Raw genomic sequence first — 21,375 nt, forward strand, 5'->3', positions numbered from 1 at the left:
TGTTGCTATGTTAAGCTAAGCTAAGGCACCAAAACTATGAAAACTCTTTCTGTGTACCCTCTTTCTTTGCAAATATCTCATGTTTCAATGTGGGCACATGCGGCTTTTACACAAGTGCGGCTTATGTAGGTACTAAATGGTATTTCCTTTACAAATGTACCGGGTGAGGTTTATAATCCGGTGCGCTCTGGAGGCCGGAAATTACGGTAATTTGATTTTTATCCACATCCGCTCAAGTCTTGATTCCGATCCACGACATAGTATAGAAGCTGGGTCACATAAACCATTTAATGGAGATTCAACTCAATTTTAAAAAAGCATTTTTTTTTTTTTACTGCCATTATCGAACAGTTTTCAAGTGTGCGCAGTGGCTTGTTTTAAAAACCCCCACCATATTTGAAAAATTGCATTTTGAAAAAAAAGACACATTCACCAGAAGCCACATTCAAGTGTGTTTTTCAAACGCGGACACAAGCGGCATATTTCGCTCGTCCATCGGCAAAATATGGTCGGATTGACCGACTGTGAGTCATTTACAGCACACTCGGTACGTCAAAGTGTAAAAAAGAAGAAAGCAGTGCGTGTTGCTATAGAATGTGAGCCTCAAAACCACATCAAATTCAGTGGATGATCCGCTAAGTAAAAAGTCTGACTATCAAGTCTACGTCACGTGTCTTGCGAACACCGGAATGTTCTTTGTTTTTTTAGCAAATCTTGCACGTGAGGTGAAAACACAAAATGCTAAAAACGGGCACGAAAAAAACGTCATCTTCTGAACTAGTCAGCCATCACAGAATAAACGGAAGGCGGGGCCGTTTGTGCTCCTGGTATCAGCTCCCTGAGAATGGTCACCAAAGACTTAAAATCCATTGGCCAAAGCGTAGGCACAGGAAGATTAAAAAAAAAAAAAAAAAAAAAAAAAGGGAGGGGGATGGGGTTGGAGCTGGGGGGGGACACCGTCCTCCTCTCTGTGAACTCGCACTCTCAGGTAACTGAAAGGGAGAACTTGTACCTGGATCAGACTACAAGACAAACGTGGTCCCTTACGGTGCCGCTATGCCATTACGCCGCACACGGCGCAATACTGCAGAAGGTGTCAAACTCAAGGCTCGGGGGCCAAATCCGGCCCGCCCCATGATGTTATGTGGCCCGCGAAGGCAAATCACGTGTGTGAACTTTCACGATTCTTCCTGAAATCTGTACTCAAAATTTCAAATTATGAGATCATAAATGAGGCGGCACGGTGGAAAAGCTGGAAGGCGATGGCCTCACAACAGCAACATTGATTGGACACTCTAAATTGCCCCTAGGTGTGATCGTGAGTGCGGCTGTTTGTCTCCATGTGCCCTGCGATTGGCTGGCAACCAGTTTAGGGTGTACCCCAGCTCCTGCCCGTTGACAGCTGCGATCGCCTCCAGCACGCCCGCGACCCTTGTGAGGATAAGCGGCTAAGAAAATCGGCCCTCTGAGGTAGACCATAACTACAATCTGGCCCACGACAAAAATGAGTTTGACAACCCTGGTGTACTGGATTAGAAAATCATGGGATCACGTCTTTGAAGACGATTGGCCTAATTTTTTTTAAACCAAGCTGTCAAGGGAGGCAGAACCAGAATATAACCTTACACTACCAGATAAAACCGGATCAGCAACAACAACACGAGATTTGATTGTGGCAATGTTTCGGCTGTTCTGGAGGGAATGGTTTGGGTTTTCCATTCTTCAAGGAGTTCTTGAGGTCATCCGCACACACTTTTAATACCGCTGGCAAGCTAGCTAGGACTTTGACGAACATTTGTACGTTGACATTGCGCTGGTAGTCCGAGACGCAATTCTATTGATCGATGTAAATCTGCTGAGTCAGAGGGTTCTCGGTTACATGTCATATGACATCAAAGGGATCTAAAAACCAAACATAGACTTTTCATATTGCTGTGGTAGAACTATCATAGTGTCAAATTGTTATTATCTCACTCTACAAGGCGCCCGATCTGGAAAATCGTTCGTGATAGCAAATTAAGCCAACAATGGGGCTAAATCTAGTAATCTGATCCAGGCGTTAAACAGATTTTAGTCTAGAGAAAGAGCAAGGAAAGTTTGGAGTCAGTGTCGGGGTCGGTAGGAACTGTAGTATCTGGGGTACAGAGGTGTGTAGTGGCTGGAGTGGCTGTATGATGTCGTGCCAGAAGGGCTGTAGTAGGTCGGTGAATAACTGTGGGAGGGGGGCGACGAGTGGGACGAAGAGTAGTGAGAGGACTGGGAGGGAATGTGATGTACGGAGGTTCCGGTCAGCCTGGACAAGGGACGAGTTCGGGGTGAGGGGCTCCACAAAGAGCGCTTGAGCCCCAGCAATGGGGATCGATAAGGAGAGGAACCTGTTTGACTAGGTCTAGTTGTTGTCACAGTAGTGGTTTGAGTATCTGGGGGGACGTGTCTTGTAGTAGCCGAGCTACGGGAAAAAGGAGACGTTATTCTGAAACTATGGGAGTCGACGACAAAGGTTCGCATCCCGATGGTCCACCGGGACTGAGCCGGCCTCTGAGGCGTTGACACCTCCAGGGATGGAGGTCTTTCTACCGCCAGAGATTCAGGCGGCAAAGCAATCTCCGGTGACGACGGACTGCGATTGGGTACGTGCGACACGGGCGACACCAGAGCCGCGGAGAGGTCCGTAGCAGCAGAAACAACCGGCGTCGGACTACTAAGGCGGGAAGGGGAGGAACAACTGGGGACCAAAGCCGCACCGGAGCCTTGTGCCAGGTCCGAGGCCGAAGCTGAGGTTGGGAGACTTACTTTGGGAGTGCTGGTCTTCCTGCGGGTCAGCCGGCTCCCACGGTTCCGGTGTGTTTGCTCTTGATCGAATGCCAAGTCCTCGAGGCGCTGGGTGAGGGCCAGTTTCTGTTGAATGGCCATTCGCAGGAGGGAGTTCAGCGTCTTCTTTTCATCCTCGGCCGCGGCCAACTGTCTTTGCATCTCATCCAACTGGGTCACATACTCATCGCACCTGAATTGAGAAAAGGTACCAGATCCAACTATGTAATTCCCAAGAAACGGGACACAATTGACTTAAATCCAAAATGTCACATAGATTATGCACAGACCGATGCGTCAAAATGTGCCCCCTATCCAGTTCTGTTCAGTTCCCCTAACTGTTACATTTTCTAAGAACTTTATTATAATTTTACTGAATTAACACCAGTGACTCTCACTTCCTAAATTCTGTCAAATTAAAAAAATTTACATTTTCTTCACAGAAAATTTACAGATCACGTGTCGAACTCAAGGCCCGGGGGGCCAGATCCGGCCCGCCGCACGATTTTACGTGGCCCGCGAAGCGCAAATCACCTTCCATGATTTTTGTTAATCTGGACCAAAATTACAAATTGTCATATCATAAATAACGTTGAGATATTGCAAGCATTTTTTTGTGTTCGCCAAACATCAATAATACTTGAAAAAAAAACATTAGCCTTGATTTCTGATTCCAAAACTCGTTCGTAAATTTCATGTGAAAATATAATGATCAGTGTCAGGGCGGAACAACAAGGCTATATGTTTCTAGCAAGTTGTGAACTTATAAATCTTAAAGGTCCACTGTCATGAAACGCATAATTTTTAGTATGTTATTAATGGAAAAACGGCAGCCGACATGGACCCATGCGTTTTTTTTCACCACAAAACATGATTTTGACGTGTTCAGCTTTTTGTAACTCCCGCCAAGAAAATCCTCTCGAGGGATTTGTTTTCGAGAAGAAGCAGGAATTGACGTGCATGGGGGGACCGCCCTCAAGTGGACATGTTTGTTTCTATTATTTTTACCTCCGGGAACGTAGCTCGTTGTTCCTTCGCGTTAGCCAAAATGCCGGCTCGTTGCATTGCTGGATATTGTCCGAACACTCGGGAGGATGGATTTACCCTTCATAAGTTTGCAAGAGACCCGGTTCGTCGTGAAAAATGGATTGCACGGGTGCAGAGGACGAGAGGTTCGCTTGTTCCAAATGACAGGTAGGTGTGTATACAGCTACTAAAAAAAAATAACAGTTTGGGGCGGACCACGTAATCGGTCTCTCGTAACGTAACAAAAGATCCGCTTATGTATGACAGGCGTGCTAAATGTGTCGATGTGCGCATCGGACGGCGTCGGGCTCGCCAGCGAAGGAAGAACGCTGCCGACAAGGCCACACCCAGCTGCGTGCGACGACAACGCCGTAAAGCGCCCTGGCTCGATGGTGTTGTTCATCACGTACGGCGGCGGCTTAGAACAACGCCCTAAAGCAGCCCGACTCGGCTCAATGATAAGCCACCTCTCCGCCGAAAATGAGCCACACCGGCCGAGGCGCCCCGTCCACCGGTCACGGCTCCGGCGAAGGCAGCGCGTCGGGCTCGCAGACGGCGGCGGCTCTGAAGAACGCTGCCAACAATGGCGCACTCGGCTGCGTGCGACGACAACGCCGTAAAGCGCCCAGCTCGACAGTGTTGTTCATCGCGGACGGCGGCGGCTTAGAACAACGCCCTTAAGCAGGCCGGCTCGGCTCCGAAAATGAGCCATACCGGCCAGCTGCGATGAGCCCCGATGACTCATGTCCGCCGCGGAAATGGATCGGACGGGGAGGCGGTTTGGCCGTGATCGCATATCATCTGAATATGGATCGAAACAATAGTATAATATTGCCCCGGTAACTTCACTGGGTTGTATTCGAAAAGAGCTTCCGTGTCAGAGGGGGTGTGTAGGGTCCACTGCGTGTTTTCATTGGCGAATGTCCGGGGTGATGTCACGGACAGATGATGCAGCCAATATGGCGACCACTTGGATGTCGTCAAATGATACTTCTGCAAATTTGCGCATGGATGACACACTCTCTGTTTATTTTTCGTATAGACATTGAAGTGAATAATGTTATATATGTATTTTTCATGAAAATATCGATTTTAGAATGTTGACACTTGACCTTTGAATCACGATCAGAAGAGATCAGTTTTGTAAAACGAAAAATAAATCCAGCTCGGATCTGCTCACTGACCTGGTGGCGAACATCGCCCGCACAGACGAGAACGTGGCCGCGTCCTCTTTTACGGCCTTCAGCTCGTTCCTGAGCTTCGTCATTGTGTCAGTCACCATCGACTTCTCGGCTTCGTACTTGCCTTTCAGGTTGGTGAGAGCCACCTCTGCCGTCTGGGAGAAGACACAAGACGCCTTTTACATCGCCTGAAACATCAGCAAGTCTTGAAAAGTCTTCTGATTGTATTTCCCACACATGGACTCCAAGGGATTTTCGGGTTTGGTCCATGAATTAAGCGATTCATTTTCACAGGCGTCCACTTCTCTAAGCTCAGAAGATCCTGATTCCGGACTCGCACTGGCGAGGTACTCGTCGAGCAATTGTTTGGTGCCGTCTTGGGATCAGGACTGCTTGGACACCAATTCTAGTTGGACCAGGAAATGCATTGTCAATGTTTTGGTCGATTCCCGAATCAAACACCTGTTGTGAATTTGCCACTCAGGTCTTTGTTCGAGAAGAACAAGTTTTGCAAAAAATTGTGTAACATTATATCATGGGTGCCAAACTCAAGGCTAGTCGCCCAGATCCGGGCCGTCACATGATTTTATGTGGCCCGCGAAAAGCAAATCTTGTGTCTACTTCCATGATTATTGAGGGAATCTGTACCAAAATTTCAAGTTGTCTCGCTGGTGTTCTGGAGAACCACCCTTATCATCCAACTGGCAACCAAGGCTGTTTATTCAGGAGAACCAAACCAGCCGGACCAACAAGCCACCTGACAGCGGACAGCTGGGCAGTGCACGACACTGGAAGCTGCTGGTAGACCTGGACAAGAAGCTCTGCTTTTCATCTGGGATTGCAACGACCACCCTACGACCAGATCTGGTGCTTTGGTCTGCCTCTCTCAAGCTCGCCTATATTATCAAGCTCACAGTGCCAGGTAAGGGGGCAAATTCCATGATTACTGTGGGAATCTGTACCAAAATTTCAAGTTGTCTCGCTGGTGTTCTGGAGAGCCAGCGAATGAGGGTGAACCCCCTTCCACCCTTGTCAGCCAACTGGCAACCAAGGCTGTTTGTCCGGGAGAGGGAGAATCAAACCAGCCACACCAACAAGCCACCAGACACCGGACAGCTGGGCGGTGCACAAGACTGGAAGCTGCTGGTAGACCTGGACAAGAAGCTCTGCTTTCCATCTGATATTGCAACTACCACCTTACGACCAGATCTGGTCCTTTGGTCTGCCTCTCTCAACCTCGTCTACATTATCAAGTGCCCGGGGAGGGCGACTAGATGTATTGTGGTGGACTAGATTCCAGTAAATGGTCAATTTGAGTCAATAGTTGGAAATGTACAGTTGAAGGTTTGGAGAATGTCAATTTAAGTTAATTATGACAGCAAATTTTGATTTTTTTTTTTTTTTTGGAACGAAAACATATTTTTCTTCTGACCCACTGGAGGAAAATCGATGGGGGGATATGAACATTAGCGGCCAATAATTCTGCCATCCCACCTGTTTGTTCGCTTTGAGCACCAGCCGGAGGGTGGCTATCTGCTCTCTCTTGGTGCTGAGCAGGGACTTGAGCTTCAGGATTTCCTCCAAGCAGCGTTCCTTGTCCCTGTCAAGCAAAGGAGCCAGTTCCCTGGCTGCAGCTCTCTGCCTGGACAGCTGGAGAGCCCTGTCCACCGCCCTCTGCAGGTGCTTCACCTGAGAATCGGGAGTGGAATTTTCCAAGGTACCATTTTGTAAACAAATCAAAATTGAAGACTGGGAAAGGAAAACGTGCGATGCAGCAGAGATGAAATTGAAAAAGTGCAAGAGATTATGAGTCTACCTGGTCTCTGATGATGGCGTTGAGGTTGTAGATGTTCATAGGTTCTCTGCGTAGCTCACCGGCCGGCTCCAGGGCGGGCGATGAAGACGACGAGGATGAAGATGAGGCACTGATGCTGGGCGATCCGGTCGGAGGACTGCGAGGGGTCTCGCTTTGCTCGGACTGACTCCGCGAGAGCTCCTCGTCCCCCTCCTTGCTGTCTCTCCCTCTACCGCCGCCAGATAGAGGCTCTTTGGACGGAGACTCAGAGGGGCTCCGTGACTCCCCGGACGTTGAGGTTGTGGAGGCGGCGGTGGCCAGTCTCCTGGCAAGGCGCGGCGTGAGGAGAACTTTACTGCTGTCGGCAGACATGGCTTTGAGACTGGCGCAAAGGCCCCTGAGCCCCCTGCCCTGTCTAGAAAGGAAAACAATAAAGATACTCAGAACTGCCAAGTGGATTTTCTTTAGATTCTTTACTCGGTATGCTTCACTTAGTCCCGTCTTTGTATGAAGTGGTTGTCTCCTAAGTACCTCACCAGAGGATCTTTTCAGAGCAGTTCAGATTCTGTCTGTCACGTTTGAATTCACCTAGGACGAAAACTACAAAGCTCTCTCATTTTTTTTTGAAGTGGAACAACTTCGACAATCTTTGCCCGTCCAAAAAACTCGTACATTCGTTTCCTGTCTTGTGGCTTGCGTTTCTGTTTTAAATCTCGCCGCTCCCACCCAACTTGAATGACAACAATTTCTCATCTGTTTGTTGAAGCGTACACTACAACGCCGACGCCGGGTACAATTTTTAAGACAAGTCTTGCGAAATCCTTGGAAATAAATGACAGTCAGACCTGTAATACTCCAGCATGACCCGGTTGGGCGTCTCATTGTTGCAGAGACAGACGTGATGGTAGAGCTGGGCAAGCTCCTCGCTCAGCATCACCAGTTCATCCTGAGCGGCGTTCAAAGCCCCCTGGCTCTCCCCGGTGGCAGACTGAGCTGCCTGCAGCTCGGCCTCCAAACTAGAAATCTAAAAAAAAAAAATCATAAAATTGTGCCCAGCTGATGATGATTTCCTCCCCTTCAAGACATGCTGCATAAAACACAAAAGACAGTGTACACATTGAGTATTTCTGCAGTCCCTTTGTTCCAGTCTCCTTCCATAGGACTCTGGCAGAATGCGGCAGGATCGCCCTCCGGCGGACGCGTTTGTTTCTATTAGTTTTACCTGCAGGAAGCTAGCTCGTTGTTCCTTCGTGTTAGCCAAAATGCCGGCTTGTTGCATTGCTGTATATTGCTCGAACACACGGGAGGATGGCTTTACCCTTCATAAGTTTGCAAGAGACCCGATTTGTCCTGAAAAATGGATTGCACGGGTGCAAAGGACGAGAGCTTTGTGGGTTCCAAATGACAGGCAGGTGTATACACCTGCTAAAAAAAAATAATAGTTTGGGGCGGACCACGTAGTCGGTCTCTCATAACGTAACAAAAGATCCGCGTACGTATGACAGGCGTGCTAAATGTGTCGATGTGCGCGTCGGACGGCTTCGTGTCGGGCTTGCCGGCGAAGGCTGCCGCGTTGGCTCGCGGACGGCAGCGGCTATGAACAAGGCTCCCAACAATGGCGCACTCAGCCGCGTGCGACGACAACGCCGTAAAACAGCCCGGCTCGGCTCTGTGATAATCCACCTCGGCGCCGAAAATGAGCCACCCCGGCCGAGGCGCCGCGTCCGCAGGTCACGGCTTCGGCGAAGGCTGCCCCGTTTGGCTCGCGGACGGTGGCGGATCTGAGCAATGCTGTCGACAATGGCGCACTCAGCTGCGTGCGATAACAACGCCGTACAGCGCCCCGACTCGGCGGTGTTGTTCATCATGGACGGCGGTGGCTATGAACAACGCTAGAAAACGTCCCGGCTCGGCGCCATGATAAGCCACCTCAGCACCAAAAATGACCCACCCCAGCTGACAAGGCCGGCGGCTGGCTTGGCCTTCCCAGCCTTGTCGACAAGGCCGAGCCGGCTGAGTACCGGGCAGCCTTGCCGGCCGGGGTGACTCATCTCCGTCGCGGAAATGGATCGGACAGGGATGCGGTTTGGCCGTGATTGCATCCCATCTAAATATGGCTCGAAACAATCGGGTAATATTGCCCCGGTAACTTCACTCGGTTGTTTTCGAAAAGAGCTTCCGTGTCAGAAGGGGCGTGTTCGTCTCCCGTAGTAGGGTGCACAGCGTGTTTTCATTGGCTTGGTGACGTCACGGGCAGGAGGTGCAGCCAATATGGCGACCGCTTGGATGTCGTCGAATGACACTTTCGCAACTTTGCGCATGGATGACGCCCTCTCCGCTCATATTTATTTTTTCATAGACATTGAAGTGAATGATGTTATATGTATTTTTCATTACAAGATCTATTTCAGAATGTTTATAGGGATGACACTTGACCTTTAACCTTCTGTTAAATGCCATGGCCATTCAAAATGAGCGAGTATCAGAGAAGGTCAAACAATTACCTTCTCTTTGCCCTCCTGGCAGCTCTTTTCCAACGAGGTCACCTTCCTCTCTAATCTCTGTTGCAGAGTGTGTCCGCTCGGTTTTTCGTGTGCTACGCCGTCCCCACGCCGGGCCAACCTGTCCCGCAGGGCTTTCACTTCCGACTTGAGCTCCACCACCTCGGTCACGGCCACCTGATATTTGCACTGCAGGATCTCCAAACCCGGCGACTGGTAAGGCAATATCGGACTTGTGTTGGTCGCGCCGTGCTTATCGTCCTCGATTCCGTCGTTATCTCCGGTCTCCTTGTCTGCGTCAAGTCCCTTGAGATCTTCGGGGTGGAGGAGGGAGTCGGAAGGGGTGCGGGACCCTTGCCGCCCGCGGCGCAGGGCGGTGACCTTTTGGCTAAGGCGGAGGGTCTTCTCGTGCTGTTCGGACAAAGCCCCCTGGGTATGCTGCAGCTGGGTCTGGGATTCCTGCAAACTGGTCATCAGTGCTACTTTCTCGCGTTCCACCTGAACGGGGCAGAAACGACACAGTATACATGAAAAGTAATACACTACCTAATTGTCCATCCATCCATTTTCTAAGCCGCTTATCCTCACGAGGGTCGTGGGAGTACCGGAGCCTATCCCAGCTGTCAACGGGCAGGAGGCGGGGTACACCCTGAACTGGTTTCCAGCCAATCGCAGACTACTTAATCATGTATCTGTAAACCTGGAAAGTACACGTCATTGAGTTTTTATATGATACATCAGAGCTGAACCACTCAACGGTAAATAAGAAAAACGAGGATGTGTCCAACTCAAGGCCCGGGGGCCCGATCCGGCCCGCCACGTGATTTTATGCGGCCCGCAAAGGCAAATCCTGCGTGTCAACTTCCAGGATTCCTGTGAAAATCTGTACTAAAATAAAGCACAATTTCTAGGAATGTCTGTGATGAAAACAACAAATCAATATATACTAAATAATATAATAATAATTAATAATAATAATAATATTGTAACCCTAACATCTGGGGATTACTAGACAGTAAATCGCAGTATATTTGAAGGATTTTTGAGGCATCACTAGCATAATATTTGATCTATGCGCTTCCATTGTGCAGATTATAAAAAAATTAAAAATTAAAACGCCATTCACTGTTACTGGTGTGATGGCAATTATGGAGCTAACCCCCACCCCCACCCCACCAAAAAAATCCACTGGGTGTAAAGAAAGAGAAATCCAATTAAATATGATTTAAAAAAAATAAAAAAATAAAACGCAATTCACTGTTACTGGTATGACGTCAATAAGGGAACGCCCCCCCCCCAAAAAAAATCTGCTGGGTGTAAAAAAAGAGAAATCCAATTAAATATATATAAATATATATATATATTTTTAAATAAAAAAATAAAACACGCTTCACTGTTGCGTCTGCGTGGGTTTTCTCTGGGTACTCCAGTTTCCTCCCACATTCCAAAAACATAAAACATTAATTGGACTCTCTAAATTGCCCCTAGGTGTGATTGTGAGTGCGACTGCTGTGTGTCTCTATGTGCCCTCCGATTGGTTGGCAACCAGTTCCCGCTGGGATATGCTCCAGCTTTCCCGTGACCCTTGTGAGGATGAGCAGCTTGGATAACAAATAAAAAATAAAGTTTTGAAAACTGAACTAAAATCAAAAATGTTTTCAACTCGATACTTATATTTCTGGAATCCAACCAGTTCAGGGTATAATCCGCCTTTCACCTGAAGTTAGCTGGGATAGCCTCCAGGACTCCCCCGTCCCTCGTGAGGATAAGCAGCTAAGAAGATGGAATTTCGGGTTTTCGGGAAACTCACGGTCAACAGTTGCTGCTTCAGCTTCTGCACCTCCGTCAGGTTCATCTCGCTGAAGAGGTCCGACGCGGCCGCGCCTTCGTTTTTCCGACCCGGGCCTCGGCATTCTCCGTTAACGGCGGCCACCGACGCCGAAGCCGTCGCCGTTCGCGTCGCAGCTTGGGCGTGGCCGTTACACCTTGTTATCCCAAACAAAACAAAACAAAAAAAAAAAAAACGAAACACATTTTTAATTTCACGAATATACATCATAAGGAGACTTTTTAAAAATAGTTTTTTCTTGCTTCAGAAAATTTTCCAAAACTTGAAAAATGTGAACGAGCGACGAGCCGTTGAACATGTCGACAAAAACATGTTGCAGACTTTTCAAAATAATACAAATCTAGATGCCAAAACAGTTTTTTAGATCTACATTTTCTGATGTTATTAATGTTACTTCTTGGAAAAAGTGATTGGCAGTATATTGCCTTTAAGACATGAATTAAATGACTCTAATTTTTAATCAATTAAATTAAATTACTAGAGTAATTTAAACCCTGCTCCTAAACTTCGAGCCTTACTACCTTTCCACCTGCTCTCTTGGATGCACAGAATATCAACCTTTCTCCGAATCATCATGTCAACCAACTCCTGAGCTTTTCCCGTCATAGTCCCAACATTCAAAGTCCCTACACTCAGCTGTAGGCTCTGCGCATTCCTCTTTTTCTCTGACGAATCCGGTTTCCTCCTCTTCTTTGTCTTCAACCCGCAGTAGCTGAATTTCCACCGACGCCCTGCAGGTTTACCGGTGCCGGGGGCGGGCGTTAACCCGGACCACAACCGACCCGGTATGAGATTCTTAAGATGAACGCTCATATTGGTTTGGTACTCTTTTTACGCCGGACGCCCTTCCTGACGCAACCCTCTGCATTTATCCGGCCTTGGGACCGGCCTACAGATTGCACTGGTTTGTGCTAGCTAAATATACATACCCCAGATTTGCTAATGAAGTATTTGTACTTGGTTACTTGACACCTGTGCTGTTTATTTCTCTTTCTCTGTTCGAAAAATACTAGCGCGGTAAGAAAAGTCACTAAATATAGCAACCAAACCTCTAATTTGGCGACAAGATTGTGCTTTTATAAACTGGATCCTCTTTGTTGGTAGCCTGAAGTCGTACAATAATATTTCAAATAAAATGTGATAGTAATAATTGCCATTGAATATCCGAATAACAGAACTTCTGTTTAATTGGTGTTAGAATTATGATGTTCACAGTTTTTCCACTGATAGTGGTCCCTTGACCCAAAAACATTTGAGAACCCAAAGGTTGAGATAATAAGTGAGGACCTTTATGCTTTATACATGTAATTCCATCTTTGTGACACTCTTTTTAACTCCAGGTTGTAGAAAAACAACCTGAACGTTGCTCTTTACTTGTATTTGTTCCACATTGCTGTGGAGTGTCTGCGTGGGCTCAGTTGGTTTTTATGAATGTTCTACCTCATTTGGTCTTCTGCGGTCGGCGAGAGCAAAGTCGTCGGAGTAGCCGCGCCGCTGGGGGGGGCGGACGTGAAGGTCAGGTGGGCGCTGCCGGTGTACGCCACGTCGCACATTCTCAGGTGGTCAACCAGCTCCCTGCGCAAGTGATTCTTCTGCTCGCGCTCGTTCTTCAGAGACTCCAGGGCCTCCTCCAGCTGGGAGTCCGAGATGTCCTTCAAACGCAGCGCGTCCCGCAGCTGCCCGTCCAGAACCTCGGTCTCCTCTTCCAAAACCTTAATTTCATGCTTCAAGCCTTCATATTCCACCTGAAACCAGAGACACGTACAGTTTGTCGCCGAGGTGGACGCGACACGACTTGGAGACGTAGCGTGTCACGATGTCACAGTCCTCAAAATCCTTACTAACCAGAAACATTTCCCATAATTTTTAAAAATGTCTAATTTTCCATTTCCAAGCAAAAATGGATTGTGGTGTCAAACCAAAGGCCCCGGGGGCCAGATCCGGCCCACCACATGCCATTATGTGGCCATGATTTTTGTTCAAATCTGCACCAAAATTTCAAATCGTCACATCATAAATGATTTTGTGTTACCACACCCATTTGTGATTCCAAAATTAGTCCATAAATTTCTAAAAGATTAAAAGATTTTTATGGTTTCACACTCATAACGGCCTTCTGACCGAAACCGTAACTACAATTTTGACACCCCTGAGTTTGAAGAAGAAAAGTGGAGTTTAAAGAAAAATAAAGCCATTTCAAAATGATCAGTGTCGCCATTTTTTCTTTATGAACTCAAAAACACATAGATTTTGCTTTCCTAGACTTGAGAAAATTCAACCAGGTGTGAATTAGGAGTTGAACCAACGTGTTCCACTTTGAGCCACTTTTACCCGAAGAATCCATACCTGATTCTGTTTGAGAGTCGAAACCAGTTTCTGCAGAGAGATGTTCTCCTCTTCCAGCTCCGTGTAGTCCTGAATCAGCCGTGACTCTCGAAACTTGTACTCCCCGATCTCTTCCCGCATGCGGCCACGCTGCAGCTCCAACATCTCATTACTCTGCTGAGACGCAGGTGTGGTGAAAAACAAAACAAAACATTGAAATCCTACAATCCGAATCTAAAATTCTTTTTGTCCCGATTTGAGTCAATCCCATTTATTTCTGTTAGTTTATGAACCTGTCATGAGCAAGGCTTGGAATAAACCACATTAAACATTATGCCCCTGCCTCGAAGTCCTGCATTTGGGTCCCGGTTCGTGACAGAAGTATTTTCTTGAACCGGCAAAGAGTTTTTCATATTAGATACTGTCAACTTCCTTGCAGACTTTTTTCAATTCAGCAACACTTTGGAGCATCAATGGTTCTTTTAAGTTCATGGATTCAAGTCCAGACTTGGACCAGGACATGCCCAAACGTTCATTTTTCATTCAGAAGTCGACATGGTGGTGTGTTTTAAATCATTTGTCCTGCTACAGAACCCAAGTCCCCTTCATCTTGGGTTCACGAATGATCAATCCATCCAATTTCTTTGCCGCTTATCCTCACAAGGGTCGCGGGGAGCGCTGGAGCCTATCCCAGCTTTCAACAGCCAGGACCCTGAACTGGTTGCCAGCCAATCGCAGGGCATATGGAGACAAACAGCCGCACTCACGATCACACCTAGGGGCAATTTAGAGTGTCCAATCAATGTTGCATGTTTTTTTAGGATGTGGGCTGGGATTGAACCCGGGTCCTCACAACTGTGAGGCCATCGCCTTCCAGCTTTTCCACCGTGCCGCCTCATTTATGATCTCATAATTTGAAATTTTGAGTACAGATTTCAGGAAGAATCATGAAAGTTGACACACGTGATTTGCCTTCGCGGGCCACATAACATCATGGGGCGGGCCGGATCTGGCCCCCGAGCCTTGAGTTTGACACCTTCTGCAGTATTGCGCCGTGTGCGGCGTAATGGCATAGCGGCACCGTAAGGGACCACGTTTGTCTTGTAGTCTGATCCAGGTACAAGTTCTCCCTTTCAGTTACCTGAGAGTGCGAGTTCACAGAGAGGAGGACGGTGTCCCCCCCCCCAGCTCCAACCCCATCTATTTTTTTTTTTTAATCTTCCTGTGCCTTCGCTTTGGCCAATGGATTTTAAGTCTTTGGTGACCATTCTCAGGGAGCTGATACCAGGAGCACAAACGGCCCCGCCTTCCGTTTATTCTGTGATGGCTGACTAGTTCAGAAGATGACGTTTTTTTCGTGCCCGTTTTTAGCATTTTGTGTTTTCACCTCACGTGCAAGATTTGCTAAAAAACAAAGAACATTCCGGTGTTCGCAAGACACGTCTCTTCATTTAATGTTAGTTTTTTTCTGAAATGCTGTAATACATTTCATTGAACATTATGCGCCTGCCTCAAAGTCCTGCATTTGGTTTGTGGCAGAACCTCAGGTTATGCTATTGATAATTTGCCAATTGTTCAATTAATACACACATTTTTGTGCATTCTTACATAACTGTGGGTCTCAAATAAATGTCCTGACTACATTAAGGACCGGATAAACGGTTGCGTACGTTTTGGGTCAAGAGAGCAGTTCTTGGCTGATGACATAAGCGGATGATTTATACTGTACATTTCGGCACTTTAGGTTGAGATAAACTGGTTGGAGCGTTGGCCTCACAGTTCTGACATCCGGGATTCACCTGTGTGTTGTTTGTATGTTCTCCCCGTGCCGGTGTCGGTTTTCTCCTGGCAGTCCGGTTTCGTCCCACATCCCCAAAACATTGAAGACTCTAAATTCCACTTAGCTGTGATTATGAGTGTGAATGGTTGTGAGTGCGACTCTATGTGCCCTGCGATTGGCTGGAAACTAGTTCAGGGCGTGAAGATAGCTGGGATTGGCTCCAAGCACTCCCGCGTCCCTTGTGAGGATAAGCGGCTCAGCAAACGGACGGATTTCTGCACTATACCTCCCGCAGCTCCTGCAGCAGGCAGCTCAGGTGGTCGTTGTCGGCCTGCGCGTTGGCCGCCGTGGCCCTGCTGTGCTTGACCTCGGCCTGGAGCTCCAGGAGCCGGCCCACGTAGTAGGCTTCCTTGGTGGCCGACTCCTGCAGCAGAGTCTCCTCGTTGGTCTCGCCGTCCTCGGCCACCTTGCGCTGGGTGGAGTAGGCCTGGCCAAACGCCTGGATGGGGCAAGCGAGTACAAAGCAATCCCAAAAAATCTCAAGCTTACGTCGCCGTTCATATAGCACACAGGTGTCAAACTCGAGGCCCGGGGGCCAGATACGGCCCGCCACGTTAATTTTAGTGGCCCGCCAAGGCAAATCATGTGCCAACTTCCATGATTTTTGTTCAAATCTGTACCAAAATTTCAAATTGTCACATCATAAATGATCATGTTGAGCTATTGGAAGCATTTTTTGTGTTACCAAACGTCAGGAACACTTTAAAAACACATTTCAGATTGCAAAACTAGTCCGTAGAGTTCATGTGTAATTATGATGAGGCAATTCAAGATTTTGATGGTTTCACAGTCATAAAGGCTCTGTGAGGGAAGTGTGGCCTGCAGCAAAAATGAGTTTGACACCCGTGTTATAACATGATTATAACATGATTCAATTACATCATTTGTTAAATACTGTATGACAACGTGCGAAGCTAAGACAGAACACTAAATACTGAATGGAAAAATCAAAGACCACCGAGCTAGAGACAAATGAAACCAGGAGAAGACAAAGGGCATCCGGGGAAATACAGTTTATTGATCCGGGATCATAAAACTCGAGATCTGCAGACCACCATCTGCAACGGAGCCGTTTCATCTAGATGCCACAAGCATAGAATTCATATCGACAGTTTGGTTCATAATTTGCTATTATTCGAATTCTCGTCCCAATCACAAACTCGGTATTCCTCACACGCGTATAGGAGGCAAAATGAAAATATGTAACACGTTTAACGTTTATAATTTATGTTTTTTGAGCAGATATGATTTTTGTGGAGGATCGGCTAAATTAATCTTAACACAGCGCATGACAGGCTAATCGGTCATAGATTTTTTTTTTTTTTTTTTTTAGAGCTATCGGGAAAAATTGGGCCTTTGCTGACTCACTGGATGACACAGCATTTTCTCCCTTATCTCAAACGAAAAAAGGAAATTGCGTCCATCCATTTTCTTTGCCGCTTATCCTCACTAGGATCGCGGGGCGTGCTGGAGCCTATCCCAGCTGTCAACGGGCAGGAGGCGGAGCACACGCTGAACTGGTTGCCAGCCAATCGCAGGACACATGGAGACAAACAGCCGCACTCACAATCACACCTACGGGCAATTTAGAGTGTCCAATTAATGTCGTATGTTTTTGGGATGTGGTAGGAAACCGGAGTACCCGGAGAAAACCCACACAGGCACAGGGGGAACATCCAAACTCCACACAGGCAGGTCCGGGATCGAACCAGGGACCTCAGAACTATGAATCCAACGCTTTCCAGCTGCTCCACCGTGCCGCCCAGGAAACTCCACAGTACTTTTAATTTTTTTAATGATTTTATTTATACTTGTTAGCCAGCACAGTGGCCCCCCCAAAAAATGCTGCAATGTCAAAGTACAGTTGTTAAGAATTAAAATTATTAATTAAACTAAAATTAAATTAAAAGGTTCCCGATTTTGGCACAAAAAGACACGATAATGTCAGCATTTCTTAATTTATACCACACGACACCACTTGAGTCACACTCAACGGTAGGGCGGCGATGAATTCACACCTGAAATAATAACTATCGTCAAATTGCTCGCACATAACGTCAAACAATAACCCAGTCGCCCATAGCACTTCCTGTGCCGGCTCTTATTTTGAAACGCAACATGCACAGCTTCCTGCTGCACATTTCTAATCAAATGCTAATGGCTTAAGCGAACAAGCCACGCATGTAATTGAACAAAAAAATGGAGTCACCGCACGCACAATTTTTACTTTAAAAATTGTTTCACTTCTTCTTACACTTGACACGACTCCAAAGTCGCACAGCTGACAACTTCCTGCTTCCTTCCCTTCCTATCAAGGTATTGAAAAGGGAAATAAGAGCGATGGTGGCGACGTCATGGAAAAGATGGATAAAACGAGGAGGGATAATCAGATTTCAAAATACTTCATTCCGCTCCCCTCGTCCTTTGTTGTCCTGTCCTCGTCCGGTCGTCAGCTCGACCCCAGACCCGCTTTGGCTGACAGTTTCCTTTCAAGACTCAAAAAAAAAAAAGGGAAAATACCGGTCGCGGCCGGCCGTTTCTTGATTCGTACCATCCGGGTGTCAAACTCGAGGCCCGGGGGCCAGATCCGGCCCGCCGCAGGATGTTTTGTGGAGGCAAATCACGTGTGTCAACTTGCATGATTGTTGTTGAAATATCTAAAAAAAAAATAATCGAATTCTTATATCATAAATGATAACATTGAGAGATTGAAAGGATTTTTGTGTTGTCAAACATCAACAGTAGTTGGGAAAACTTACTTGATTTCTGATTTCAAAATTAGTTCATAAATTTCATGTGTAATGATCATGAGCCAATTAAAGATTTTTATGTTTTCAGTAATAACGGCCCTCTGAGCGAAACTATAACCACAATGTGGACCACGACAAAATTGAGTTTGAATCCTCTGATGTAAAGTTAGCGGTACGGTGGATCAGCTGGTAAAGCGTTGGCCTCACAGTTCTGAGGTCCCAGGTTCAATCCCGGACCTGGCTGTGTGGACTTTGCATGTTCTCCACGTGCCTGTGTGGGTTTTCTCTGGGTGGGCACTCCGGTTTCCTCCCACATTTCAAAAACATGCAACATGAATTGGACACTCTAAATTGCCCGTAGGTGTGATTGTGAGTCCGATTGGTTGTTCGTTTTCTACGTGCCCTGCGATTGGCTGGCAACCAGTTCAGGGTGTACCCCGCCTCCTGCCCTGTTGACAGCTGGGATCGGCTCCAGCATTCCCGTGGACCTCGTGAGGATAAGCGGAAGAGAAAATGGATGGATGGATGATATAAGTACACCTCCAGGAACCGGAGGCATTCTACCACATCCGCACCCGACAACAATTCTGACGATACCTCTGATACGCCTTCGTTTAAAATGCCCCCTCCCACATCGTTTAAACGACGACACTGGATGCCGTCATGACCTCACCGCCGTCAATTATTCACGACGCCACTTCCGCTCTACGTGCGCATCTGTGTTTGCGTGTGGGTCCTGATCCACATGTGCATTTTTCAGACAGCTCGTCTGCTCTTGAGAGCTTCTGGTCTGCGGTCCTGCGTTATTCATAAGCGAGACGGGTAGAGACCAGGAAGCTACTACTTCCAAAAAATTAAAAAAAAATTAAAAAAAATAAAAAACAAGGCAAATGATGCCAGAGCTATTGTTCCCGTACTGATCGACGGTATCCGATTACAACATAGTGACATCACAAAATCGCATCACGAGCCAAGTGCCACTAATCTGTTTTTAGCAAATGACTAAGTACAAATACGACACAAAATAGGGAGAAGAAAAAAACACTTCAAGCCCCCTTTCATCGCGTTCTCCCTGTAATGGGACACCTTCAAGATCGAGTTGACTGAAGAGCTGCAAAACAAAACACTCGTTACATTGCAACAGTCAGACCCTCTATCGACTAGGCCCTAAATCCTCCTTTGTGCCTGCTTGTGCTTCCAGAAGTGCATCCGACAACAGCACTTTTACATATCCTCTAATTAATTTAGCAGTACTCATACGAATGATATTGCTACTCATGGTCGAATTTGTAATAGCAGGATATATCAGCTATTTATTTTAGATTTTATATTATACAGTAGTAACAATGTAGTTACTATGTAGTTACTATGTATTATTAGATTAGATTAGATTTAGAATTTATACTATATAGTATTAATTAATTATTAGTTACGATGTAGTTACTAAGTAGTTTTATTTTATTTTCTTTTATTTTGTTTTATTTGGCCTGCTTTCTTGTCATTTGCAATCAGCATGATCATATTTGTTGTCTGGTATTTTCAGCTAGTAGGGCAAATTAAACTTGTACCTCGTCCGAATAGTAGTTGGTTAAAATTACAAGTTTTACATATGCTTTAATTAATTTAGTCAAATTTGTAATAGCAGGATATAACATCAATTTATTGTATATTTAGATATTATATTATATATATTATATTATATTATATTATATTATATTATATTATATTATATATATTATATTATATTATATTATATTAAGATTTATTTGGCTTGCTTTCTTGTAATTTGGAATAAGCATGATCCTATTTGTAGTCTGGTATTTTCAGTTAGTGAGGCAAATAAACTTTTACCTACTGCAAAATGTAGTTGATTAAAATTCTAAGTGGCCGTGTTGAAAATGTAGTAGTAGTGTAACTATTTCAAGTACTTCCTCAAAGTACTTTGGATTACAATCTGGTCACTTTTCTTGACTAGATGCATAAACTGTTCAAACGTCAATGTTCTTTTTTTTTTTTAGTTTAAAAGTGGAACTACAAAACCAACTTCTTCAAAACATCAGACGAATAAATTCCATATTTGTGAAAACATGTCACGTTTAAGACAACGCAAAATGGCACATGGCCAGAGAGAGCCAATCACAAGCGAGGGTTTTGGAGGGTGGACGTGAGATGAAAAAAAAAAAATCATATTTTGTAATGCATAACTAAAAATGTAAACTACGACAGACATTTGGTGATTAAATTATGGAGTAAAGTTACATGTACTGCATCACCAACACTGAAAAATATTTCATCAAATTTAGTAACTGCATTCTGAGCAGCATGACATCTCAAAACAAGACACAACTACTGTAGTACTTTTTGTTTTCGCCAAGTAACAAAGCCATACCGCTGCCGAGCCCACCTCCTGCAGCTGTTCCAGCTCCGCCCTCAGAGCCTCCTGCTCGGCCTCCAGCTCGGCGTACTGCTGCTTCAAGCTCTGGTTCTCCTCCAGCACCGCAAGCCCGCACTCCGCCGCCCGGATCTTCTCCCGGTTGGCCTCCGCCAGCTCCCGGGACAGACGCTCCACCTCCGCCCGGCACTGCTCCACCGTGTCCCCGCATCCTCCCGCCGCTCCCCCGGCGGCCATCGCCCCTCGGTCTCCTCCCTCCCTCCCCGCCCGCCGCGTCGGACGAGCGCGACTACGCGCCCGCAGGAGGGAGAAACGGCAGACTGCAAATCCACACCGCCGCGCTCCGTGGACTCGATCCGCTTCAAATCGCAAACAAAAACGCAACAAACACCCGCAAATACCCACGAAGCACCCCCCCACATTGAGTCATCTTCACCCGCATGACGCCTATAAGTGCCGCAGCTCCTCATGCGAGCATCCTCTGTTTTTTGCTTATTCACCAGCTTCAAGCCGCCATCTGTGCCCGCAGCCCAGAAGCAAGGCACACCCCACCCACCTCCCGCGTGCCTTTGTGTGGGATCCAGCTGCACACGTATTTTAAAGGACTACAGCACAGCCTAGTGACACACTCCATAACGACGCATCCGCGCATAATACTACATTATTATATACTGTATTATACTGTAGTATTAATTGTGTGGATTATGTACTAGTAATAATAGTAGTAACTATTTTTATTTCATTGAAAAAAAATACACACTAAAAAGTTACCCCGCCCTCTTAAAAAAACAAACAAACAAATGAAAACAAATATATATATTTTTTATTGTAAGCCCTCAAACTTATGGCCTGCGGGCCAAAACCGGCCCCTCTGTCGAATACAATTGTGACAATGATATAATGTA

General features: G+C 46.4%; 1 protein-coding gene across 2 annotated transcripts; it reads right to left on the bottom strand.

Moving 5' to 3' along the window:
* Window positions 1-956: 956 nt before the first annotated feature.
* Window positions 957-20,707, bottom strand: LOC133493856 (protein bicaudal D homolog 1-like). Of its 2 annotated transcripts, none has more exons than XM_061807765.1 (11): window positions 20,483-20,707; window positions 15,555-15,767; window positions 13,510-13,662; window positions 12,604-12,908; window positions 11,125-11,299; window positions 9,318-9,812; window positions 7,659-7,837; window positions 6,835-7,228; window positions 6,513-6,707; window positions 5,022-5,173; window positions 957-3,004 (listed from the first exon to the last, which is right to left on the bottom strand). In XM_061807765.1, the coding sequence occupies exons 1-11, from the start codon at window positions 20,705-20,707 to the stop codon at window positions 2,104-2,106; spliced, it is 3,387 nt and encodes a 1,128-aa protein (XP_061663749.1). In that variant the 3' UTR covers window positions 957-2,103. The 2 variants fall into 2 exon arrangements, with proteins under 2 accessions (XP_061663749.1, XP_061663748.1); XM_061807764.1 differs by having other exon boundaries at window positions 13,510-13,665.
* Window positions 20,708-21,375: the final 668 nt, after the last annotated feature.

This window comes from Syngnathoides biaculeatus, chromosome 20 (assembly GCF_019802595.1).
Source record: "Syngnathoides biaculeatus isolate LvHL_M chromosome 20, ASM1980259v1, whole genome shotgun sequence".
Classification (NCBI taxonomy): domain Eukaryota; kingdom Metazoa; phylum Chordata; class Actinopteri; order Syngnathiformes; family Syngnathidae; genus Syngnathoides; species Syngnathoides biaculeatus.

Excerpts from the sequence above, each read along its gene's own strand:
- LOC133493856 (XM_061807764.1), bottom strand. The coding sequence starts at position 20,707 with ATGGCCGCCGGGGGAGCGGCGGGAGGATGCGGGGACACGGTGGAGCAG. Across the intron at positions 12,909-13,509 it reads CGACTCTCAAACAGAATCAG|GTGGAATATGAAGGCTTGAA; the intron begins GTATGGATTCTT and ends CTCTGGTTTCAG. Across the intron at positions 9,813-11,124 it reads TGAAGCAGCAACTGTTGACC|GTGGAACGCGAGAAAGTAGC; the intron begins GTGAGTTTCCCG and ends TGCCCCGTTCAG.